The 26,293-nt window shown below is 43.0% G+C and overlaps 1 protein-coding gene across 1 annotated transcript in view; it reads left to right on the top strand.

Moving 5' to 3' along the window:
* Window positions 1–26,293, top strand: part of SCN8A (sodium voltage-gated channel alpha subunit 8) — a 110,409-nt gene that overhangs the window by 59,376 nt on the left and 24,740 nt on the right. The window contains exons 10-21 of the mRNA XM_081850038.1: window positions 1,817–2,023; window positions 2,267–2,554; window positions 4,121–4,480; window positions 6,743–6,878; window positions 7,374–7,612; window positions 8,757–8,930; window positions 10,626–10,982; window positions 12,196–12,666; window positions 13,708–13,825; window positions 14,871–15,025; window positions 16,555–16,728; window positions 25,189–25,311. Of these exons, the coding sequence (XP_081706164.1) occupies window positions 1,817–2,023; window positions 2,267–2,554; window positions 4,121–4,480; window positions 6,743–6,878; window positions 7,374–7,612; window positions 8,757–8,930; window positions 10,626–10,982; window positions 12,196–12,666; window positions 13,708–13,825; window positions 14,871–15,025; window positions 16,555–16,728; window positions 25,189–25,311 (2,802 nt within the window). The remainder of the gene's footprint in view (window positions 1–1,816; window positions 2,024–2,266; window positions 2,555–4,120; window positions 4,481–6,742; window positions 6,879–7,373; window positions 7,613–8,756; window positions 8,931–10,625; window positions 10,983–12,195; window positions 12,667–13,707; window positions 13,826–14,870; window positions 15,026–16,554; window positions 16,729–25,188; window positions 25,312–26,293) is intronic.

The following is a 26,293-nucleotide window of genomic DNA, read 5'->3' as shown; positions in this document are numbered from 1 at the left end:
GGTGTTGCTCACAAAAGTGCAAATGAGTGGAAGGGGAGGGACCATAGGTATGGCAGCTGGGTTTTCAGGGAAGGGATAGAACATTATATGCAGTGTTGAAATATCCGGTCTTAGACATTTTTGCACCCAAAGCGAAAATGGTTAAAATGATACCTTCCTGTTGTAGATTGGAACATGTGGGTTATTTTTTTTTAAAAAAAAAAAGAAGATACACAGAGATGGAGAAAGGAGGCAGGAAACTGATACTCCCTCTGTACACAAGGACTGCTTTGTGTTGCTTTGTTGTAAGTTTGGAATCATAAACCACCCACCCCATATTTTGCAGGGCTCTTTTTTTGGGTAATTTTTACATTTTCAGAGAGTGGTGGGGCAGGGGGGAAGGCTTACCATTTCAAGAAGATGCGGCAGAGGTTTCTAGTTATTTCCCTTTAACTGGCCAAAGGGAACAGCTGTCTCCCCCCCCCTTCCTTCAGGCCCATGGGAATAATGCTACATTGTAAGGTAAAGTGTCAGCGTGGTGTAGTGGTTAGAGCGTTGGACTAGGAGTTGGAACACCAGGGTTCAAATCTCCGCTCAGCCATGAAACTCATTGGGTGAGCTTGGGCTAGTCTCAGTTTCTGAACCCAGCCTACCTCGCGGGATTGTTGTGAAAATAAAATGGGCAGGAAGAGGAACATGTATTCCACCTTGAGGAATGGTGGGGTATAAAGGAAATAAACAAACCAACAAATAGGTAGGAAATTGTTACTATTGTCTCAGAGGACAATTAGTACCAGCCATTATGACTCTTCTCTTAATGGGGAGTCCCTTGCCACCAATTATGAATAGATTTTATCCTCCCACAAAAGTAGTTTGTTCTTTTCTTACCCTTTGTGCCTCACGCTACCCCACCAAAGGGCCAAAAATAATAATTAGGGCAGATATTTCAGCCCAGCAATACGTGAACTCCCATGTTCCTGTACATACTGCAGCAGCATCATAAATGCTGCCATTCTGGTTACCCCAATATTTCCAAAGATTCCAAAGAGAGAAGGGATTCCTATTAGGAAAGGCAAAAAGTGATTGCAGTTTTTTCAGCTTAGGAAAGCAATGACAGGAGAGATGTTATGGTTAACGCATACAAAATCAAAGAGCATTCAGAAAAAAAGACACACCATTTCACATAGTAGTGCTGTAGCTGGCCAGCCATGACACTGCATCGGTCATGAGCAGAGGTGTCGTACCTTCACATGCACATAAGAGGACACGGGTGGCACTGTGGTCTAAACCACTGAGCCTCTTGGGCTTGCTGATCGGAAGGTCGGCGGTTCGAATCCCCGTGACGGAGTGAGCTCCCGTTGCTCTGTCCCAGCTTCTGCTAACCTAGCAGTTTGAAATCACACCAATGCAAGTAGATAAATAGGCACCACTGTGGCAGGAAGGTAAACTGCATTTCCATGTGCTCTGGTTTCCATCACGATGTCCTGTTGCACCAGAAGTGGTATAGTCATGCTGGCCACATGACCCAGAAAGTTGTCTGTGGTCTAAAACCAGCTCCCTCTGCCTGAAAGCAAGATGAGCTCTGCAACTCCATTATCACCTTTGACTGGACTTAACCATCCAGGGGTCCTTTACCTTTACCTAGGAGGAAGGGGGTACTTTCATTCAAATTACCCTTTGCTTGGTAAAAGTTTCTCTCAACACCCCCTGGGTTTCTGCTTGCCTTATGGGGTTTGCAGCACCTCAAGTGGTCTTCTAACAACTAACATGCCACAAACCAATCTTGGGGTCAGCGACCAAAATAGGAAACCTCACAATGACCTCTTTTTCTTCGCAGACTTTGCGAGCAGCGGGAAAAACCTACATGATCTTTTTCGTCCTGGTTATTTTCGTTGGGTCGTTCTACCTGGTAAACTTGATTTTGGCTGTGGTGGCCATGGCCTATGAAGAACAAAACCAGGCGACACTGGAAGAGGCGGAGCAGAAGGAGGCAGAATTCAAGGCCATGTTGGAACAGCTGAAAAAGCAACAGGAGGAAGCTCAGGTTATTCCCTAATGTGCCCCACCATATTGTGCTTTCTCATTTTATAGAGAGCACAGGCTAATGTAATCCTAATAATAAACACATAATCCAATCTGTGTTCCACTGGAAATTGGAGAGTTTGCTGTTCTCTCCATGGCTAGAGTCTAATTAATCACATTGTTTAGAGGCTGGAAGGAATTCATGCAAGGTGCTTCAATTTGGTTATCTTGGTCCTTCCTGCTCCACCACCCCTCCCCACTGCAGGCTGCAGCCATGGCCACTTCAGCAGGGACAGTCTCAGAAGATGCTGTGGAAGAGGATGGCGGAGGAAGAATGTCCCAGAGCTCTTCCGAGATCTCCAAGCTCAGCTCTAAGAGTGCCAAGGAGAGGCGGAACAGGAGGAAGAAGCGGAAGCAGAAGGAGCTGTCGGAAGGAGAAGAGAAGGGAGATGTTGAGAAGGTGTTTAAGTCAGAGTCGGAAGATGGCATGAGGAGGAAGGTCTTCCGCTTGCCAGACAACAGGTTGGGGCGGAAACTTTCCATCATGAACCAGGTACAGTTTGCAGGCCCTGCGAGTGAAAACTTGGTCTTGGGTGGAATGTGTCAGAGGAATGGCTGGACTGGAGTCTTTCCTCACCTTCCCTGATAGCACTATTTTCATCCTTTCAGTCTTTCTCATGCTATATTGCAGCCATGTATATACATCATGTATATAGGGGGTATATCATGTATATAGCCATGTATATAGGGGGTTGGACTCGATGGCCCTTGTGGTCTCTTCCAACTCTATGATTCTATGATCAGCGTTTGGCACAATATGTCCTAGCTGCCTCTGCGCATTAAAGCTGCCCGCCAGCCTTCATTCCTACCCCTCACTAAGGGGGTGCAGTTGGAATGATGTAATTCAAAATGCCAGGAAGACAGGTTTTCCTGTAAAGTGGAATGGAAGTAATGCCATATTCCACTTCATTTGTACTGCCTCTGCTTAAACCGAGCACCAGTCTCTCCAAAATAAAGAAATCACTGGGTTATATGCAACTTTAGTCATACTCAGAGTAGACACACTGAAATTAAGACATGGCTAATGTTGTTTGCATCTGCCTGTCTTGGGAGACAATGGAGGAGTGCACCTTTAGGCATAAGGTCAAACATTGCTCTGCTAATTCTAATGGGTTTACTCTGAGCAAAACTTAGTTGGCTATTGCCTATTACCATCCATTGAAAAACTTTGATTGCAAACTATCAAATGCATTCCAGATCAATTTTGGTACAATCAGTTGCCTGACTGACCACGTCATTGCATCTCTTGGTGGACATTCTCTTTGTTTTCATGCCGTTGCTAAAAAGCAAAGGTGTTCAGTTACTTTGTCTTGAGAAAGTAGTAACTGCTCTAGAGAAGTCCCTATTGCTCTTTAAACAATCCATGAATACCCCAAAGGGGACATGTTCAGAGCAGTTAGTTCCGATGGTGAGGCTGAAAACTTGTTGAAAAGAGTTTGTTTAATGGAGGAGAGACATGTATTGGTCAAATCAAAACTGTAGACATTTTCTACCAAAGACTTTTATCTATCTAAATATGTAGAGATACATACAGTGGTACCTTGGTTTGCAACCGTTTGATATTACAACCATTTTGAATTACAACCACGTCAAACCTGGAAGTGTGTGTCCCTTTTTTTGGATTACAACCCATTTTTTTGGATTACAACCCTTTTTTTTTCTTTTTTCTTTTCTTTGAGGCCCCATTGGCGAAAGCACGCCTTGGGTTACAACTTGTTTTGGTTTACAACTGGACCTCCGGAACAGATTATGGTTGTAAACCAAGGTACCACTGTAAATGGCGGTTTGGGTTACTCTGGGCGATCCAAGGGGTAAATGAGGACCACGAAGCAGTGGATGGTGACATGTGCTATTAAATCCATATATTAATTGAAACTAATCAGCTGATTCCTTTGCTACCGACCTCTAGCGTTTTCACGATGGAGAATTCGCCGCCACCACCCTTTTTTTCTTCTTCATCCGATTGCGCGGTAAATTCTATGTTTTTGCCTGTTGCTGGTGCTTTATAGCTTCCTGTCCACATTCCTCTTCCATCTTCCTGCTTCCTCTCTCCTTCCAGTCGCTGCTCAGCATCCCAGGATCTCCCTATCTCTCCCGGCACAACAGCAAAAGCAGCATCTTCAGCTTCAAGAGAGGTTTCCGCGACCCGGGTTCAGAAAACGAATTTGCCGATGACGAGCACAGCACAGTGGAAGAGAGCGAGGGCCGGAGGGATTCCCTCTTCATCCCGATCCGGGGCCACGAGAGGAAAAGCAGCTACAGCGGTTACAGCGGCTACAGCCAGGGGAGCAGATCGTCCCGCATCTTTCCCAGCATCCGCCGGAACATGAAGCGGAATAGCACCGTGGACTGCAACGGCGTGGTCTCCCTGATTGGTGGCCCAACCTCCAACATACCCAGCGGACGGCTTCTGCCTGAGGTGAAAATAGATAAGGCAGCTACTGATGACAGCGTAAGGAAGTCAATGAGTAGATAGTCTAGGCATGGAGGCCCACCCTTCTCTCTGCTTTCCTGTATGCCGCCAAAATGGATCCTTTGACGGAATGAAACTTGGTTTGTCTAGCCAACAGATGTTATAGTCTGAACCCTTATCCCAGGCTCCTCTGCTTCTTAATCTTCTTCACTTTCCCTTCTTTCCCAGATTAACCTACTCACATATTTCCTTCTCTTTTCTCTTCTGGCTTCTAAGAAAAAATGGCTTGGAAAAAAATTGTGTATCTTTTTGAGGAATGAGAAGTGATCAAATACACTGTTTGCTAAATCAAATCCCTCAGAAGTTTCAAAACGTGCAGGAACATCTGGGCATGAATGGGCTAGGCCAGAAATTTCTTAATCCCACTCATGCAATTAGGATTAATTTTGTATAAATCTTGCTCGGCATATTAATATCCTATCTGTTTACTTGCTTTTTATTTTGGACATCTCAGTCCGTATTTTAGAAACGAGATGAATAAGGCAAGTTCTAGTGTAAAAAGAAGTTACAAAAAAACCCCACGCACAACCCAAATCGTTTAGGAATTTCTAGGGTAGTGAGAAACAAGACTTTCTCCACGCAGAGTCAGAAGCCGTAAACCTGTGACTGAGCTGCACCATTTCAGAGACTTCAGATCACTGAATACCCCTTAACTACCAAAAAAACTAACCATAGATGTCAAAGAGACTGTAGTTTTCTCCATGGGGGATAGTTGTTTGTGTGAAGTGACAGGCCCTGAGGTGAATTTCCCCATATATGAATAGCTGGAACAGGAGCTGGGGCGAGGCTTGGTTTTTCCTACAGGACCAATCAAAATCCTCCTGCACCCCCATCTTGCACCCTCTCCATTTTTAATCTGAACTGATACAGCCCAGGTTCAGGTTTACTGGCTCAGTTAGGTTAGAACTATGCCAGAGAATATAGGCAAACAAAAGATACAGGGTCACCTGTAAGCCAAAACCATTGCCACCAACCCTAAACACACTTGCTCCCTTTATGGCCAAAGGAAGTTGCTCCAGAGTGAGTGTTATTTATGAATAGCATCACCGTCTTTGGCCAAAGTGCACATGGGAAGCCTTATTCCTGTGTCCTTAAATTCCAAGCTTTTTTTTCCTTAAAAAAACAAAACCCCTCTTTCTCTAGGTTCTTGCAAACTAAATGAAACTACTCCTTCCCAGTCCTTTTTTTCCCCTCCTTAAGAATGTTTGAAACCCTTCCTAGTTACTTTCAGCTTCAGTTACTACCACTTTCTCTAGTTAGCATGCTAGTCTACTATGCTCTTTCCAGACTTGGTCCTCTAACAGCATGGAAATGTTACAGACTGTTAACTTTAGCATGACGCATGCGTGAAAGGCAACCTAAGATACATATCTGTATTGCGTGAAGCCTGTCATCCGATAGTTCTTTGGGACAGTGGCTATACTCTGTTGTTAAACAATAGAAACACCTAATCTTCATCATCACATCTGAGAGACCACATGAGCCATGCAGGCTTTTCACGGAGTAAATATTTTATATCAAACCTCTATATGCTCAGACCCAGCAAATGCTGAGTTTTGCTTGATTGAAGCAAACAGCATTTGTCGTTCCATAGGTCTGTCCCTGCTCCCATTTACAAAGAAGCATAGAAGGGAGTAGATTCTCAGTTATTTATGTTTACCAGTCACAATTAAATAGCCAAAGGGAAAGTCAGCTTTAGACAAACCATATTAAAGGATTAGCTAGTGCTGTTTTTGAACAATCAAGGTAGGCACAGAAGACATGTTCTTCCAACTTTTTTGTTTAATGTGATTTCCAGGGACTCCAAATTTGGCTGGAATAGCAGCAGAACTTGAAGAATTCAGAGTAGATGAACATATCCAATAAAGAGCTCATAAAATATTATACAGGATGTCTCTATCCTGTGCATTAATGTGAAATCAGCTTTCTGCAGCCTTTCATCTAAGTTCCTTTTACACCCGAATTCCACCCACTGCAATAGTTTTTGAAATGCGCTTCAGAATATCCCTGACTTTAAAAAGTTAGGTGTTAAGTAGAACAGACCTCATTTTTTATAACAGGTTATTATTATCTGGCAAAACCACCATCTTCCACATATATAAAGATTTGACTCAAAACAAATTATGCCTTTGCAGCTGAGAGCCCATCACATTTTCCCACGCAGACATGAAAGAGGCCGTACTAACGGGATGTTAATGGATTTTGCAGGGAACCACTGAGGTGGAGATTAAAAAGAAAGCTACTGGGTCACTCTTGGTATCAATGGACCAGCTGAATGCATCCTATGGAAGGAAGGACCGAACCAACAGTATAATGACAGTAATCACAAATACCCTTGTAGAAGGTATGTGCGTTAGAAAGCTGTGGTCCTGTGCCCACTAGCTCAAGGGATTACCCACTTCAGAAGTTAGTATTTGTCTTTCCTTTTCCTATGCTTTAATTTTAAAAACCATCTTACATTTTTTTGTTGTTGTTCTTAAGATCGCATAGACCCTACTTTTCAGACTCTGCATGCTGCCCTGAGCTCCTTGAAGGAAGGTCAGGATTAAAATGTAACATATACATGATTTAAGATACAGATTTTTTTCTTTATTCCACTCCACCCCCAAATATTAATTTTATGGATTCTTAGATTAATTATTCACGCATAGCTTGTTTTCCTGTCTCACTGCAGATGTCCTGATTCCTTTTGTTTGTGAAATGTGACCACCTCTTAAACCTAAAACATAAGAGCCTGCAAGGTCCAACAAATTGAGAATGACTTAAACCTTGCATAAAATTTCATTGGGCGTGTCTACATTAATTTGTTAAAGTTGCCCACTTTCTTGTTTTGTTGTAGAACTAGAAGAATCCCAAAGAAAATGCCCTCCCTGCTGGTACAAATTTGCCAACATCTTCCTTATTTGGGAGTGCCACCCATACTGGATGAAGCTGAAAGAAATTGTCAACTTGATTGTCTTCGACCCCTTTGTGGATTTAGCCATTACGATCTGTATTGTTTTGAATACTCTGTTCATGGCAATGGAGCACCATCCCATGACCCCACAGTTTGAGCATGTCTTGGCCGTAGGGAACCTGGTAAGCGTGAAAATGTTCCCAGTGCCTATGGGAACTCAGCCTTATGTATGGGAAACAGCCTTATTAGAAAAAACTACCCAATAAACTGAAATGGACACGGGGACAAATAGAAGAAGATGCCTTCATCCCGGTATGGTTCCCTTTTATCCCATACACAGCCCAAGAAGACAACAAGAAGAATCCGCCAACAGCCTACGAATCAATTTGGCTAACCTGATTCAAAAATACACACCCTCGCACACAAAAACAAATCTCACTACAGCCAACCAAAGACAACCAACCACACCCTAGGCCACCCTCAGCCTCACTCACCACCAAGGAAATATAATGAGCGAATAGTAAGAGAACCCACACAAGCGACGCTGACACAAAACCCCACACATGCACTAAGTAGAAGAATAGAAGCATTGCCCCGATTCAACCCCACTCACCATTTCCCCCCCTCTTTTCTTCCTAACCTAACACTGTATGTAACGCTAATGTCTCACAACAAATCCAACTGATCTGTAGAAAACACAACTTGAAAAAAAGAGACAATTCACCTTGGCTAACTGATTACTCTAGTCAAACAGTGACTTGAATTATTGCCAGCTACTTTTGAATATCAGGATAGACTTAGAAAGGCCTACTTATAAATATTTAAATAAATAAAATAAGACAACCATTGCTGCCCACAAGTATCTAGAGTTTTGGGGCTCTAGCTGGTGCCACTGCCAGTTTTGGAATTGAGGTACTGTATTTTTCACTCTATAAGACGCACCTTTTCCCGCCTAAAAAGTAAGGGGAAATGTGTGTGCATCTTATGGAGCAAATGCAGGCTGCACAGCTATCGCTGAAGCCAGAACAGCAAGAGGGATTCAGAATATTTTTTCCCTTGTTTTTCCTCCTCCAAAAACTAGGTGCGTCTTATGGTCTGGTGCGTCTTATAGAGTGAAAAATACGGCAATTCAGTGAAATACTAAGAAAAAGTAGCAGTGGGGCAAAAAATCTGATTATACGAAGAAAGGGGGGGGGAGACTGTCTCTTCATCCAAATTGCTGATATACTGTGGCCTGTTCATTCATTAATTCAATTGAAGGCAAAAAGTATTAAGTCAAGTTCAGTGAGACCTTTGAACATTCTGATCCCTTTCCCCCCTTTTTAGGTTTTCACTGGAATTTTCACAGCTGAGATGTTCCTAAAGCTCATAGCAATGGACCCCTACTATTATTTCCAAGAAGGGTGGAACATTTTTGATGGATTTATTGTCTCTCTCAGTTTGCTGGAACTGATGCTGGCAGATGTGGAAGGGCTTTCGGTGTTGCGATCTTTCCGATTGGTACTATTTGCTTATTCTACTGCACTTTTCAATTTCCTGTCTTTCCTCTCCTTTCACCCGATACAACTTTTAAAATAATGTTATATATCAGAACCCACAGTAAAGGTCCACGAGAGGAATAATTGCCAAATCCTTACTGGCCAGTATTACAAATAAAGACTTGTTCCGTGTCCAAGAGTTGGTTTCTATCCCCTTTCAATTGCCATTTATTCTGCCTAAATTTGCCTCTAAATAGCTAGAATCTGAAGGCTAGTTGCTGCAAGCAACGACTGCAGAGGTTCCATGCAGACCTTAGCAACAAGTCCATTTCAGGAAGCAGTTAATATCCCAAATGCACTCTCAGCATATGGTTTTCTTTAAAAATGGCAGTGAGGATTAGCAGTAGGATCCTATTGGGTTGGAGCATGGAAGTGATTGTGGCGGGTGAACTGCCCAATGCAGAGCACAGTCAGGCTTGCACCTCCAAGAACATGCAGGGTTCCTGCCACCATTTCTGCCTTAGTCAAGAGGACATGAAGGGACTGTCCGTTTGAAAAGCGGGTATTGGGTAGTAGAGTAGTAGAGGTTGTGCTCTGCATGCAAAAGATCTCCAGTTCAATGTCCCTGGCTTCTCCCGGCAGGGCTGGGATACATCCCTGCCCCTCTAAATCTTTGGAAAGCTGCTGCCAGTCTCTATAGACAATATTGTACAAGGTGGACCAATGGCCTGATGCTCTTAAGTCAGCTAGTGGAAATCTGCAGATCCTGACTTTCCAGCTAAAATCCATAGATTGACAGCTCTGCCTCTAGAAATCTCCCATTCAGTGTTTAGTTCATGATCAGTATTTCTTTTATTATATATACAGTGGCCCCTTCGGGTAATGTAACCTTCGGGTTGTGAACGTGGCAAACTCGGAAGTGGGTTTGCTCCCGTTATGAAATTTTTGGGACAAGGCTGGGCCTCCAAAACGGATCCCGTTCATAACTGGAGGTACCACTGTACAGTACTGAATTTTTATTAAATTTCAGAAATTTTAACAAATTAACTTCAACTTTTAATACATATTTCCCTTGACGGTTTGACTTCCCAACCTTACTTTCATGATGTTTTTATTCCCTCCCCTTTTTTTCTGCTGCATTATGTAGCATACATATCTCTCATACTTATTTCCTGTATTACAACTGTTGTTGTCTCCCTTCTGCTGTTTAAATTTCGAATCCTGATCACGACTTGATTTGGCTATAATATTTCCTCAGATAATCCCAAAGGGGTTTCCACTCCTCAGTAAAAAGTTTGTCGCTTTGATCTCTTAATCTTGCTGTTCATTTTGCCATTTCTGCATATAGCCCATTAGTTTCTTCCTTGATTTGAACTTCTCCTTCCTTCCATTTCTTCGCATAGAGGATTCTGGCTGCTGCTGTTGTGTACATAAATAGTTTAATCATCCTCTTTGGGATGTCCATCCCTATTATCCCTAGATGGAAAGCTTCAGGTTTTTGAGGAGTAACCACTTTTAACATTTTCTTCAGTTCATTATGCATCATTTCCCAAAATCCCTGAGCTTTTTCGCAGGTCCACCACATATGAACACTGCCCCTTTGGTATGTTGTGATCAATATCTCTTTTAAAATCTGGGTTCCCATTGGCAGGACTGTTGCTTTATTGATCATAAATCTGTTTTATCTCTATTTCTCTTTCTTTTTTACATCTTCAAGTTGAGGGTCTTCAAGCTGGCAAAATCCTGGCCAACCCTGAACATGTTGATTAAAATCATTGGCAACTCGGTGGGTGCCTTAGGAAACCTGACCTTGGTGCTAGCCATCATTGTTTTCATCTTTGCCGTGGTGGGGATGCAGCTTTTTGGCAAGAGTTACAAGGAATGTGTCTGCAAGATCAACCCCGAGTGTGAGCTTCCACGATGGCACATGCACGACTTCTTCCACTCTTTCCTTATCGTCTTCCGTGTACTGTGTGGGGAGTGGATTGAAACCATGTGGGACTGTATGGAAGTGGCAGGACAGGCCATGTGCCTTATTGTCTTCATGATGGTGATGGTCATTGGAAATCTGGTGGTCAGTAAATATCTATCTGTGGTTGCTTTTGAGTGGGAAGTGGATGGCTGTCTTGTAATGGGCTGGGACAAGAACTCACTGTTTCTATTCCGTGGCAGGTTCTGCAGCTAATATTCCCTATTTGCTTAGATGTTTTACATACCAATGCTAAGGGTTACCGCACATTCAGGAAACTTTCAGGATTAAGAATAATGACTGCAGCACAAATGTTTTCCTCAGTCAAAATCCTCAATGTTTGCTTTCTCTCCTTGTTCCTTTCTGAGATTCTTTAACCAGTACCCTTTCCTACCATATTTAGAACAAAAAACTTGCAAGGCTATGCCCATGTGGTGCGGTCAAATTAATTAAAACATTTCAGATTTCTTCTTTGTAACAAACGTGGGAATTCTACAGGGCTGTCTGTAAGCTCAGGGCTGTCTGTGTGTGCTCATGTTTTATTTATTTACTACATGTGTACAGTGGTGCCTCGCAAGACGAAATTAATCCGTTCCGTGAGGCTCTTCGTATAGCGGTTTTTTCGTCTTGCGAAGCAAGCCCATTGACAGCTTAGCGGATTAGCGCTATTAGCGGTTTAGCGGCTTTTAGCGATCAGCTGTTAAGCGGCTTATCAGCGGAACAGCTAATAAGCGGCTTAGCGGCTTAGGAAAAGGGGGGAAAGGGGGGGAAAACCCGCAGGAACTCGCAAGACGTTTTCGTCTTGCGAAGCAAGCCCATGGGGAAATTCGTTTTGCGAAGCGCCTCCAAAACGGAAAACCCTTTCGTCTAGCGGGTTTTCCGTCTTGCGAGGCGTTCGTCTTACGGGGCCCCACTGTATATCACATTCATGCCAAGGCATTCACAGTGTTTTGCAATTTAAAATAATGGCATGCAATCTAACAGAGATGACACAAAACGAAAAGGGAAGATAATAAGCAAATTGTTGTACCGATTATTACATAATGATTGCAGTTGTTTATAATGCAAATTGCTTGGAGGTTTTTACAATTAAGTGGTATACACATTCCATAAATAAATAGCTAAACAGGTGGCATGAATGGCTGCGGAAGGAAATGGTTCTGGGATGGGAGGAGCCAATTGGGATGGGAGGAGCCAACAGAGCAAGGCCCACTGCCACCAAGTAGAAGGATGCACTTTGAGGACGATATTGCCAATTCACTGAGCAAAAAGTGGCTAGAGGGAGTCTTGTCTTACAGACCTTTTTCTGCTTCTGCAGGTATTGAATCTGTTCTTGGCCTTGTTGCTGAGCTCTTTCAGTGCAGACAACCTTGCAGCGACAGATGATGACGGCGAGATGAACAACTTGCAGATCTCTGTCATCCGGATCAAGAAAGGCATTGCCTGGGCCAAGATCCGAATGCACGAGTTTGTGCAGACCCACTTCAAGCAGCGGGAGGCAGATGAAGTGAAGCCACTGGACGAGCTGTATGACAAGAAGATGAACTGCATCGCCAACCACACCGGCGCCGACATCAACCGGGAGATCGATTACCAGAAGAACGGCAATGGCACCACCAGTGGCATTGGCAGCAGCGTGGAAAAGTACATCATTGATGAAGACCACATGTCTTTCATCAACAACCCTAACCTCACCGTCCGTGTCCCCATAGCTGTGGGTGAGTCTGACTTTGAGAACCTCAACACAGAAGATTTCAGCAGTGATACCGACCCCGATGGCAGCAAAGAGGTACGGAGCCATGCTTGCTCATTCGTGCCTTTGTTTTGGGTGGCCCATTGCATTGCAAGAGGGAAGCAAATTTGGCCTTCTGGCCAGAGCACGAGGCTTTGCAGCCAGCAAATTTCTCAGTGCAAATAAAGTAAGTCCTCTTTAATTTGTTTGGAAAGATGAGAACAAAGGAGGCACAGACTTTTCATGGGTTATATGTATGACTAAGTCATTCATAATAAGAACATACAAAGAACCTGTTGGATCAGCCCAAAGGTCCATCATGTATCATGTAATGGAGATAAATCTTTTTATTTCTAGTCTGTCACTTCCTCATGTGTTCATAGGCTTTCTACACAGGAGCAGAATGCTAGGCCCTCTGTATTGTGTGCTTGGCTTAACACCACAACCTGTCTGCCTATGTTTCTCCACTTTTAAAAAGGGGGAAATATCTTCCTGGGCAGTGCTGGATTTACGTATAAACTAAACAAGCTGTAGCTTAGGGCCCCACTCTCTTGGGCCCCTCCAAAAGAAATTAAAGGGGGAAAACTGGATGTACATTTCCAAAATAGAAGATAAAAAACAAATAAAAGAAAACCTGCATACAGCAACAGTGTTCTGTGTTGTGTAGGCTCCTGTGATGTACATATTTTGTTATGTACAAATGGCTATTAGGTCCATAAATTACCATATAGCCTATATTCAACACAAAATACAGTGAAAATTTGTTGTTGACAAAGGACAGCTGGACATTTAAAGGGCCCCATTACCTTCAGTAGCTTAGGGCCTCATCAAACCTAAATCAGGCCCTGTTCCTGGGAGACATTTGCTCCTTCCAATTGTTTCCTGCTTTACGTCTATTTCAAAAGTCTTAAAGGATGTACCGTATTAAGATGGGCCGATATTCAGCAGGGGTTAGACTGGGAAAGAGTTTTATTCTTATTTTATTTCTTTCCTGTGCTGCATATTGGCATGAATGTCAACGTTGTTTAAAAAATGGAGCTCTTCATTTCTCCCAGCTCATAATATATGTGTTTGTGATGTTCTTTCCCATTGTTCAAGAAACTGGATGATACGAGTTCGTCGGAGGGCAGTACCATTGATATAAAGCCTGAGGCAGAAGAGGTTCCTGTGGAAGCACCAGAAGAATACCTGGATCCGGACGCATGTTTCACAGAAGGTGATTTTGAACACAGTGGGGCAAAATGGAGCTTTTAACAATATGGCGTCCACTCAGGGCATGTTATCTCTGCAGCGTAGCCTTCCTTGGTAGGGCTGACTTCAGGTTTGAGCGGACCTTCAGCAAAGTGCCCCCTAAGACCCCTGCTGTTTAGGCAGCCACTGTAAGATATGCTCTTAATTTATCTCAGTGCCCCCAGTTTGGCATCACTCTGGGACATTCTGGGAAATGTAAATGGCCACTCGCAGATCTAGCAGCGTTAAGAAGCTCCTAGGGTTAAGCGGAGCTCCTGTGCCTAATTACACTTTTTTTTTTTACATTCAAAAACAAGTTAAACATTTCCTGAAATTAATAATATTCTTTCTTTCTTTCTTTCTTTCTTTCTTTCTTTCTTTCTTTCCTTCCCAGCCCATCTGGCTGGGTTTCCAGAATATTAAAAAATAAAATAAAACATCAAACATTAAAAGCTTCCCTAAACAGGGTTGCCTTCAGATGTCTTCTAAAAGTCAGATAGTTGTTTATTTCCTTGACATCGGATGGGAGGGCGTTCCACAGGGCGGGGGCCACCACCGAGAAGGCCCTCTGCCTGGTTCCCTATAACCTCACTTCTCGCAGGGAGTGAACCACCAGAAGGTCTTCAGAGCTGGACCTCAGTGTCTTAAGGAATATAATAAAAATAACCATTATTAGATTTTTTCAGCCGATCTCTTAAAAGTCTTATTAAGAAATTTGAAGGGTACTGTTGGACCAGTTGATATGGAGCCACCAGTGCATGTTCTGACTGCAGTAAATTTCGCTGCAACCTTTTATTAGAGAATTAAATCTTCTGCCCTGAGCAATACTATTCTACAGGGTCTTAGCTATGAAAAATTTAAGGTATTATGCACAAATAAAAATATTTTGTGGAGCATTGTCCTTGATGATTATGACAGCGCTGGGAAAATTATTTTTTTGTAACGAAGCTAAATTAATTAATTATTTTTTATAAAAGGAATAAGGAAATGTTACGGCTCTCGGAAAACCTGTGCTAATTTTACATTTGCAGGCTGCGTTCAGCGGTTCAAGTGCTGCCAAGTCAGCATTGAAGAAGGGTGGGGCAAGTCTTGGTGGAACTTACGAAAGACATGCTTTCTTATTGTGGAGCATAACTGGTTTGAGACGTTCATTATCTTCATGATCTTGCTAAGCAGTGGAGCCCTGGTGAGCAGAGTTATATTATATTGAGTCTTCTCTATGTAATGCTCTTAGCGTCACTTTGGGGGTCAAACTAGACAATACATGAAATTTGTAAAAAAGCATTTCAAACAGCTGAGTGTGTGTTTGTTTTCAAAGTTAAAAAGCTGCTGTCAGGAGTGGCAAAGGATTGGGACCATTGAGGTTATCCCTTTGTCTGCATGCTGGGGAAGATTACCTGTCCCCAAAGCTGCTGGTCACCCAAGGATGGAAGTTTCTATTGGTGCATTTGCTCAATTTACAAACTCAGGAAATTCAGTTGTTGCTCTGTAGCACTGTAGTCTAACCCACTGACCCTTTTGGGCTTGCCAGTCAGAAGGCTGGCGGTTCGAATCCCCACAACGGAGTGAGCTCTCGTTGCTCTTTCCCAGCTCCTGCCAACCTAGCAGTTTGAAAGCACGCCAGTGCAAGTAGATAAATAGGTACCACTGTGGTGGGAAGGTAAACGGTGTTTCCGTGCATTCTGGTTTCTGTCACGGTGTTCTGTTGTGCCAGAAGCAGTTTAGTCATGCTGGCCACATGATCTGGAAAGCTGTCTGTGGACAAACACCCAGATCCCTCAGCCTGAACTGAGCGCTGCAACCCCATAGTCGCCTTTGACTGTACCTAACCATTCGGGGTCCTTTACCTTTACCTTTTACCTTACCATCCAGTGCTCCCCCCCTTCTTCTATGGGGGGCCCCTTGGTGTTCATGAAGGGACCTATGGACTTTTGTGGTACCAGTAACAATCATGTTTTTGTAGCAGTTGTGGTGTTGTTTTTTCCACCACAATGTTCTCAAAGTAAACACAGCTACTGGAACATTTGTTAAAAACTTAAAATGGAGCTGCTATGGGTGTTTGCTTTTAACAAGGTGAAAAGCAAGTGTAAGTATTGGGTATTGGGTCTCCCCAAAGCTGCCTGAGAATGCTTTGGGCTGATGGCAGCTCTGGAATCACTTACTATATTACTTGTGAAAACACCCTAGGTCTCTTTGACAAGCACGGTGAGCAAGTGACTCCAGATCTTTTGTTTATTTGGAATTGCCTTGGATACAATACTTTAAAAAGAAAAAGAAAATACTAACAACAACCAGTTTCTACACAACCAGAAAAGCATTGGAACCACTTTTGCATGGCCAGATCATACAGGGTAATATCTACTCGAAGGACCAATGAAGTCCAAGCAAATTACCTGCATCTTTCCAATGCCGATATTGCTCCTCCCCAAGGATTGGGCAACACTTGCATGGGAAGAAAAAAACCCCCCATATAATCCAGCTGGTGTCCTTCCAACAGATAGGCAGAGATAGACTGGAAATGGCATTCCACCCACATGGAAGCAGCTTCTGTGCCTCTCCAACAATGCTTCAAGCGTTGGGGAGATGTGTGAACTGTACGTTCCTTGAGAAGTCTGCGTGTCTCCCACAAGTTTTTGGACCCAGTTTTTTTATTTCTAGCTCACTCTGCTGCCAGGAAAAGAGTGTGATAATCCTTGTTGCCTTGTTACTCCTTAGGCCTTTGAAGATATTTACATAGAACAGAGAAGGACCATACGGACTGTCTTGGAGTATGCCGACAAAGTCTTCACTTACATCTTTATCCTCGAAATGTTGTTGAAGTGGTGTGCCTATGGATTCGTGAAGTTCTTCACTAATGCCTGGTGCTGGCTAGATTTCCTCATTGTAGCAGTAGGTATCATTTTGCTTCTTCCAATCCATGCATTGGTTGTTGTTTTAGCAGGACTGGGGTATTCCTTTGCACAGATAAATGAGGTGTAGCTTTCTAAATCTGGGCTCCAATAACGACAGGGGTGGAGAACCTATGCCCTCGCCCACCCATTGTTGTTGGACTCCAGTTACCATCAGCCCCTGCCAGTTTGGCCCATGGTCAGGGATGATGGGAGTTGTAATCCAGCAAAATCTTGAGGGTCACAGTTTCTCCACTCCTGAACCAAGTGGTGAGAGTTCCCCGAAATGTGTATACAGGACCAATCCATCAAAATAAAAACGTTCTATGTTCTCTGCTCCAGTGATTCAAATTGCACGGTTCCATACTTTCACTTTCAGGCCTGCTTTTTCAGTGGAATCGGAATGTTGACTGAAATTGAGAAAAGGGCACAGAAAGAGCAGACAAAGAAAAATAGTTTTGCAAGCAAATCTGCCTGCTGCTGCTACTGGCTGTCCAAGAGATAATTGAATAAGCTGCCAGAGAGATCCAATAATCGAAGTATTGGTGAATGGTGCAGTTGACAATATCTTTTGGAATCGTCAGCACCCAATAATGCTGCATTATTCAGGGGGGAAATGAGGGAATAAAATGGAGAAAATTGAAATCTAAACGATCTGATCAGTTTAACAAACCAAAGACCCAGAACAAGGAATAATAATAATAATAATAATAATAATAATAATAATAATAATAATTTATTTGTACCCTGCCCTCCCCAGCCAAGACTGGGCTCAAGGCAGCTAACAACCAGTAATAAAAACAAGTTGATTAAAATACAATTAAAAAAAAACAAGATTAAAATACAACATTAAAACATTAAGATGCAGCCTCTCTTCACAGGAGGAGAAAGGAAAAAGAAAGAGGGGGAGGGAATCAAACTGATTCCAATCCAAAGGCCAGGCGGAACAACTGTCTTACAGGCCCTGCGGAAAGAAATCAGATCCCGCAGGGCCCTAGTCTCATGAGACAGAGCGTTCCACCAGGCCGGAACCAGTGTTGAAAAAGCCCTAGCTCTGGTTGAGGCTAATCTAACTTCCTTAGGGCCCAGGACCACTAGGGTGTTGCTATTTATGGACCTTAAGGTCCTCCGTGGGGCATACCGGGAGAGGCGGTCCTGTAGGTACGAGGGTCCTAGGCAGTGAAGGGCTTCAAAGGTCAAAACCAGCACCTTAAATCTGACCCTGTACTCCACTGGGAGCTAGTGCAGCTGGAAAAGCACTGGGTGACTATTGTTGTGCTTCACCCCAGAATGTCCAATTTGAGCTTGGAGTTCCAGTACTGATCAAGAATGAACCACATAATTGCACATCTTCAGGATTACACCTTCCTCAAAAGCAAGGGTTCTCTTTCAATGTTGCCGGAGGAGGTGCGAGTACATGATAGATAAGCTCCAGCTTCTCCGTCTCTCCACCCATCTGCCTCAAGTATTGTAAGATGCTCAACTATGTGCCTCCCTCCATGTTTTAATTGTACTGTGGGGGCAGGGAGGCAGTGGAGGAATGGTATCCTTTCTGCAGGGAATATTTCTTTCCCTCCCTTGCAAAAAGTGTCAAGCAACCCAAGTTCGCTTGACCTGCCCAGCCCACACTGAATGAGGCTGAGGGACAGAGCTTTCATTAGGCTTACTTGGGGAGACAGCACTAAAAACTGGAAATTACCGTATTTTTCGCTCTATAAGATGCACCTTTTCCTTCCTAAAAAGTAAGGGGAAATAGGTGTTCGTCTTATGGAGCGAATGCAGGCTGCGCACCTATCCCAGAAGCCAGAACAGCGAGAGGGAATGCTGTGCAGCGCTCCCTCTCACTGTTCTAGCTTCTGGCTTACCTGCATTCTGTCCCTTCCCCCACCTCCCGGAAAGGCCCCCAAGAGCTGTGCTCTCTTTAAAGAGCTCCGTGGAGCGTGTGTGCGACTCTTGGAGGCTTTTCCCTGAGGAGGGAGAAGGGTGACGGGCTCGTGAAAAGGAACGCTGAGCAGAGCCTGGGATGCATACAGGTTCTGCTCAGCGCTTCCTTTAAAGATTTTTTTTTTCTTGCAATCCCCCTCTAAAAACTAGGTGCGCCTTATGGTCAGGTGCGTCTTATGGAGCGAAAAATACGTGTCCCATAATGTTTGCAAATACCCCCGTGTAATAGGGTCCAATCGTGAATCCTTGCAAAGATTACAGACAGAGGTAGCTCACAATGGAGATGGGTTCGGTGGAGAGTGCACCAGGCTTCAATTGCTCTGGGCCATGTCCTTGTCTTCTTTCCTCTGTTGCAGTGTAAGCTTTGAGGAAGCCTAGTATCAAACGACAAGTTTAAATTAAATGTGCACCTGCATTAGTATGTCTGTGTCACATCACAATGCCTGATTTGGGTAGCAGCCATGAAGTGGGGGCAGGGGTCCAGATTGGGACCAAGGCATCGGTGGAAGGCTTTTAGGCCCTTTCCCAGAACCCCCTCCTTCTCACTGCTATTTCTCTGGAAGGGAAGCTGTGATTGGCGTCCATTGCAACTTCCCTCCTAGGAAAACAGCAGCTACCAGGGACGATTTTCCTCTCAGGGCTGCAGTGCAAGGAAAACTTTAAACCTGCAGCACACAGCACCATTCAACAACACAAAGACACAAGCAACTGCCCATATGTATTTAATATAACAATTAGTTTGGCTTGTTGCTTGTAATGGATGGCAGGGGTCTCCATGGGCCAAGATTGCAAAATGTTCTTGTGAATTCATTCTCTCTCTTCGCGGAAAAGAAGATCTGAAAGTGAGGTGATTATTTTTTTTAAACAGCATATACCTTTTTCATGGACGCTACTGTTATGTGATTAGAAAGAAAGAAAATGAAACTTTCAAAGACAGCTACTAAAATATTTTGATATTTGGCTAAAATGAAGTGAAACAAACATCTGCAAAGAGCATCCTGTCTTAATAGCAGGTGTTTGAAATCTTTGGTCCTCCAGATGTTGCAGAACTACAACTCCCATCATCCCTGGCCATTGGCAATGCTTTCAGAGACTGATGGGAGTTATAGTTCAGAACAATCTGGTGAGCCAAAAGTTTCCCCACTTTTGCTAATAGTATTATATTAAGATCTCTAAAATGGCTGCATTATTTCAAACCATATACAAGTGGTATTTCTGAGGTTTGGAAAAAAAGTTATTCCATGTAGTTCTTTTCTGATTCCTGAAGTTGTGGAATATATTTGTGCATTTCTTTTTCTGAGCAATGATACATTCTGTTCCTACTGTTCTGTTTTGATTCGTTTGGGAAAATGTGATTACTTTTCAGTTCCATATCAGAAACCCAACCATTATGCATTTTTTCCTGAAATTATTATTCTGAAAATTAACATTATAGGCCAATGTAAATGATCTGTTTGTTTCTTGTTAGTTTACTGCTAGCATTCAAAATTTTAGAAGGAACTGTCTTGGATATATTTAGTGCTATTTGTCTTTTCTTCCCCCAAAGTGTTATGTTTTTTTCAGTAATAAATGTTGACTGTCTGTTTTTATGTTGGGGAAAGTTCATATCTCTAGCACGACTGCACTTCCCCTTGCTATTGTCTCAAAAGACAAGTGGAAAACTAAAATTCCTGTTAAAAGTCAAGCAGAGATTCTTTCCTTTAAACTAATTTCTCATTGTTTAAGACAGTGTCAAGTACATAGGGACAATTACTGTAAATCACTTGAGATGCCTCATAGGAAGCAATTCATCAATGAAATTATTATTCATAATAATAATAGCAACAATAATTTAATAAATGAAATCTGTATATACTAGTGTTGGAGGGGTTTTCTACCAGTATCTATTCAGGACTGGCTAAAACACAATTTTTTCATGAATTACAAAAATGATCCATTTATTAAGCACTTTTACTTCTCATTTGTTTCAGCTAGAGAGAGTTAAATGTATGTTTTCTTCACTCACTGAACTCCATGGAACTTAAAAGGGCTTAATTTTGGCTTGAACGTGCCCTTATGTGAACACACCTTTGGGGGGGAGATTTTTTATGTGGCCGACTATTAATATATTGTGCTTCAATTGTTTTTTTCAAAGACATTGCAAAAACATTGCTGAAATATAATTCTGGGAAGCTTACTATTTTAGCAGTAGAGCTTCTTTTATAATTTCATGGGAAATTTTTAAAGCAGGAGTGGCTAACCCATGGCCCTCCATATTTTTGTTTTGTATTTTGCTTGACTATAAGTCCCATCATCCTTGACCATTGATCATGGTTTCTGGGGCTGATGGGAGTTGGAGTCCAACAACATTTAGAGGGACACAGGTCAGCCAACCCCTGGCTTACAAATACTATTTTTTTCTGTATCACATATACATGTTGAACTGCCTGCTCCTAATTTAATTTGCATTAAACTCGTGCTTATGCAAGCTTAAGACCCACCGGCTTGTATTGATTTAGATATGTAACACACTTTTCAACCATTAGGTCCTCAAAACAGCTTTAACTTCTACTAAATCCTTCCTTTATTCCCGTACAGTGGTACCTCGCAAGACGAATGCCTCGTAAGACAAAAAACTCGCAAGACGAAAGAGTTTTTTGTTTTTTGAGTTGCTTCGCAAGACGAATTTCCCTATGGGCTTGCTTCGCAAGACGAAAATGTCTTGCAAGTTTGTTTCCTTTTTCTTAAAACTGTTAATCCTATGGGAATCCGTGCTTCGCAGGACGAAAAATTCGCAAGACGAAAAAACTCGCAGAACGAATTAATTTTGTCTTGCAAGGCACCACTATACTTTAGCCTTCACCATACGGTACAGTTCTACAGTAACTCATCCCCCCTCAAAACACTGCATAGCCCATTCCTCCTTTCCTTACTTGGTTAAATAAAACCCATACTATTCTTATTCTTTCAGTTCCAAAGCACTCTTACCCAAACTTAGTTACATGTCCTCAATGAGCTGGTACCTTTAGGCATAACCCTTTTGCAGCTGTCTGAAGACTGTTGTCTCCCCAGAGCCACAGATCTATTTTAATATATCAAGAGACAAAACAGGAAGAAAACCAAGGCCTCCTTCCTTCTTCTACCAGTTAATTCAATATAAATATTAATGGATTGTTAGGTGGGATTTTAAAATATCTTCCTAATAAAGCATACCTTGCCTACTGAATTATCAATCCCTAAACTAGGAGAAAAGTAGGGGGGGGCAGTAAGCAAAAATAATATTCCCCTTAGAGATGCTTCATATAAAATTTGTGTCTATATCACCATAGCTGTCAACTTTTCCCTTTTCTTGCGAGGAATCCTATTCGGAATAAGGGAATTTCCCTTTAAAAAAGGGAAACGTTGATAGCTATGCTATATCACCTGTATAAAATTGTAACATTAGTGTGTTTACCACCTGTATAAAGTACAGTGGTACCTCGGGTTACATACGCTTCAGGTTACAGACTCCGCAAACCCAGAAATACTACCTTGGGTTAAGAATTTTGCTTCAGGATGAGAACAGAAATCATGCTCCGGCGGCACGGCGGAAGCAGGAGGCCCATTAGCTAAAGTGATGCTTCAGGTTAAGAACAGTTTCAGGTTAAGAGCGGACCTCCAGAACGAATTAAGTACTTAACCCAAGGTACCACTGTAATAAAATTAGTGTGTAAATGACCTGTACCTTGCAGCATCACCATAACATGTGAAAGGGAAACATGGGAGATCAAGATTGGTCTCAGTTCATACACAGTCCCATTTTATGTTACCTTAAAAAGAGAGTGAGAGAGAAGGAGAGCAAAGATTGTTTCTATCATAGAACAGCATAAAAATATCTTTAACCAGGATTTAGTAAATCAACCTTCCTCCATTCTAAATGCACTTACATTAAAAAAGAAAACCAAAAACCCCTTCATTCTCATATCTGTTGTCAAGGCAAGAGTCAGGATCTGGTCATCAATAACTCACAAGGTGTCAGTGAAGTTAACTCTTTATTCAAAGGAACAAAAGAGCCGAGACCTAGTACACACAGCAATTCTTCCCAGCAGGTCTTGCTCCAGTTGTGAGGACTGAAGGTCCCTGCCTTCCCACAACTCTCCTCCTCCCCTGGGTCTGTCCCAAGCAACCTGAAACTTCTTTGCCTTGTCTGTTCCACCCTCATTATACCTCCACAGGTTCTGGGGAGACCAGGGTGGGGGGTGGGAGCTGGTCACATCAGGAGGGGGGGACCCTCTGGCTTCATCATCAGCCCACCTGATCTCTGCCTCTTTGTCCCCCTTCTTCTCCAACCTCTGAGTCTGCCTCTGAGTCTGAACTGCTCTCTACCACAGCCTCTTCCTGCTCACTAAACCCTGTTGCCTCTTTGGCTTCTGACATCTCCTCCTCCCAGTCTGCTCCCTCTTCTCCTTCTGTCCATTCATCAGCAGTCCATCACCAATCCCCAGGCACTCAGCCTTCTTCCCCTGGGGGTTCACTTGGGGGGGGGGTTCCTCCACTGGTGCATACAGCCAGTCCCCGACACCTGTTATTTACAGAAATAAAACATCCAGTTAACCTCTTCAAAGCATAGTAAGATGTGCCTAGCAAGCTTCAACCACTCCAGTCCCACAGGGCATAGACGACATATAGACATAGTCACTCTATTGGCATGATCAGGTCCTATACTTGTTAATAAAGGTAAAGGGACCCTGACCATTAGGACCTCATTGGACAGGTGAACGACCCAATTACACTCATACACATCAACCGTGGTTGCAGCTGAGTCCTGACAATGCTAAGATGGGAAGTAGCCCCATTGTGTGTCCAGCCCTCATGGTTCCTGTATATAGACTGTACCACAGCAGTGTAGGAATGAACACTGTGGGTGGCGCTGTGGTCTAAAGCACTGAGCCTCTTGGGCTTGCCAGTCAGAAGATCGGCAGTTCAAATCCCTGCAACGGGGTGAGCTCCCATTGTTGCGTCCCAGCTCCTGCCAACCAGCAGTTCGAAAGCACACCGACACAAGTAGATAAATAGGTACCACTGCAGCGGGAAGGTAAACGGCGTTTCCGTGCACTCTGATTTCCGTCACGGTGTTCCATTGCACCAGAAGCGGTTTAGTCATGCTGGCCACATGACGTGGAAAGCTGTCTGTGGACAAATGCCAGCTCCCTTGGCCTGAAAGCAAGATGAGCGCTACAACCCCATAGTTGCCTTGGACTAGACGTAACCGTCCAGGGGTCCTTTACCTTTTTTACCTTTTAGGAATGAACCACACGGAAGCAACAGCCACACTGCAAATGGTGATCTACACACCGGCCCCCAACTGGCATGCATGCAGTTGCAAAGTATATATGTTACTTTATTGATTGACTGAGTCAACACAATTTATATACCATTTGACTGCAAAAAAAAAAAAAATCCTTTCTAGGTGGTTTAATGAAGTATAAAATAAAACACTAAAATGCTCCATTAAAAATGAAACAGTTTAAAACAGGTATTTTAAAACTTTCAAAAGACAATGAAAATAAACAATAGCTAAAAGGAGATTAAAACACATGTAACTTCTACATTTCTGGATAGGCTTGCCTAATCAAAATTGTTATAAGTGGGTGTCAGAAACAATCCTCTGATAATGTTTGAGGATATAGCAGGGATACGTGGGCTTTGCCTACTGATTCCGTAGTGCATGAAGGTTTGCTCAATCCCAATCATTTTAGCAGTGGGTTTGGGGGCGCAAGGAAATACGTCTCTCTAATTGTACACCACCATTCTTATTCACCATAATGTATAGCATCTTACTGGAAGAACTGGTCCCCCTAGAATAATGAATTGCAATTCAGCATCTCAATAAAGAGCTTAAAATGATTTACCCCCAACCCTACCCCTTAACCGCTGCACACTGTTCAGTGTGTTTCGCTGTTGGCTTTTATTTTTACACCAAAGGGGGTGAGAACCTAGACGCTTCCCCTTCTCCCCTCAAATCTCTGCCGTGTCACGCCCCGTCTGAATGAGAGAACTAAGGCGGCTTGTGCAGTGTGTGTATTTATCTGTATTCTTTCTCATAGGTACCTTTAAAAATTTGTCTGGCTTAATTTAATGGGAGCTGCTGGGATCCTGCAGACTGTTAAGAGGGCGAGGGTAAGGTTCTTGTCATCCGTTTGGGCTCCTAACCTTCCGACAGACCCCGTTTCCGTCTTGTGTGTCTCTGCCTCTCTTTCTCTTTCTCTATCTCACACATTTTTCCCCCTTTTGTTTTATTCTTATGCCTCTCTCAACCGCATTATTTCCTTCCAGGTCGTTTCAGTGAAGTGAAGTAGGCAGCTGGTGTGGTCATGTCTTCGCTATCAATCTAAACGGGGGTGGACTTTGGGCCTGCCTGCAGTCCACTTTGGGGGATGGATTTTAAAAAAACAAAAAACCTTCAGTGCTAGGGGATTTATTCTAACAGTCTGGAACCTCTTTTTTTTTTCTTCCTTTTTTCCTTTTTTTCTCTTTCTTTTTTCTGTTTTCTGTGTAGGTCTCTTTAGTCAGCCTTGTAGCTAATGCCCTTGGCTACTCGGAACTAGGTGCCATTAAATCCCTTAGGACACTCAGAGCTTTGAGGCCTTTAAGAGCGTTGTCCCGATTTGAGGGGATGAGGGTAAGATGCCATTAGCGAGCTGATCCTTCTGCATGCCTGTGGATTACCGGGGTTTTTATTTTAAAAGCATGCTAGAACTGATCAAACTGGTAGAAAGACATAACGACAAACAGAATCATGATGCAGCTGCTGACTTGATCACCTCCCTCTGTTTATGATTCACCTTCACCCCTGCTGCACACTTCTCCCTTTTTTTTTTAAATGGTTTATTGGAAGAGAAGAAAAAAAAAAGGGAGATATATCAAGCTGCCTCATTATTGGCCCAAACCACATGTCATTTGTAGATTCTCTGTTGGCACTTGGCTGCTCTTATTTAGCCTGGCTTCTGATACCTCTAGCATCTGAGGGGGGCATTTTCTGGCTGTAAGTTTTGAAACAGGGAGAATCACTAGGTGCAAAGAAGTAGAATTTGAACCGCCCCTTGTTTTTTCTTCTCCCCTTCCCCATAAAAAAAAGGCTACGTCCAAAGGTATCAATCAGAAGAGGTCGAAAACCCATACAGCTTCTATCTCTTGTGTGGGGTTATTCATGGCAGTAGGAAAGCACTGGTGGTTGGTGGAGGAGCTTAGCCATCCCAAAAGAAAAGAGTACTGGTTTAATTCCTCTCGTTTGCACCTCGTTGTTCTCAGTCCAGTCGTCAATGACTGGCAGCCTTGACTGGTAGTTCAGCTTCCCTCCCTATTCTCCTTTCCCCTTTTACCATGCTTTATGGTCCCCTTGTCCTGTCACGGCGATGTAAGCAACAAATCACAAGTAAAAGCACAGAACCTGAATTTTCCTGAATTTTTTAGAAGATTCCGCTGCCAAGTGTATCTGGTAATTTCCAGGCTTTAATGGGAAATTGCCATTTTGATGTTGCTGTATTAAAACAAAATGTTTGTGTGTGAAATAATCTCATGCAAAACCAGCCCAAGGTTGCCCATCTTGGTCTGTATGAAAAGGAAATAATGCAAACCTAAACATGCTTATTAAGGAATAGGCT

The sequence above is a fragment of the Podarcis erhardii genome, assembly GCF_964252035.2.
Source record: "Podarcis erhardii genome assembly, chromosome: 2".
Lineage (NCBI taxonomy): Eukaryota > Metazoa > Chordata > Lepidosauria > Squamata > Lacertidae > Podarcis > Podarcis erhardii.
This window is presented reverse-complemented; position numbering and strand designations above follow the sequence as displayed.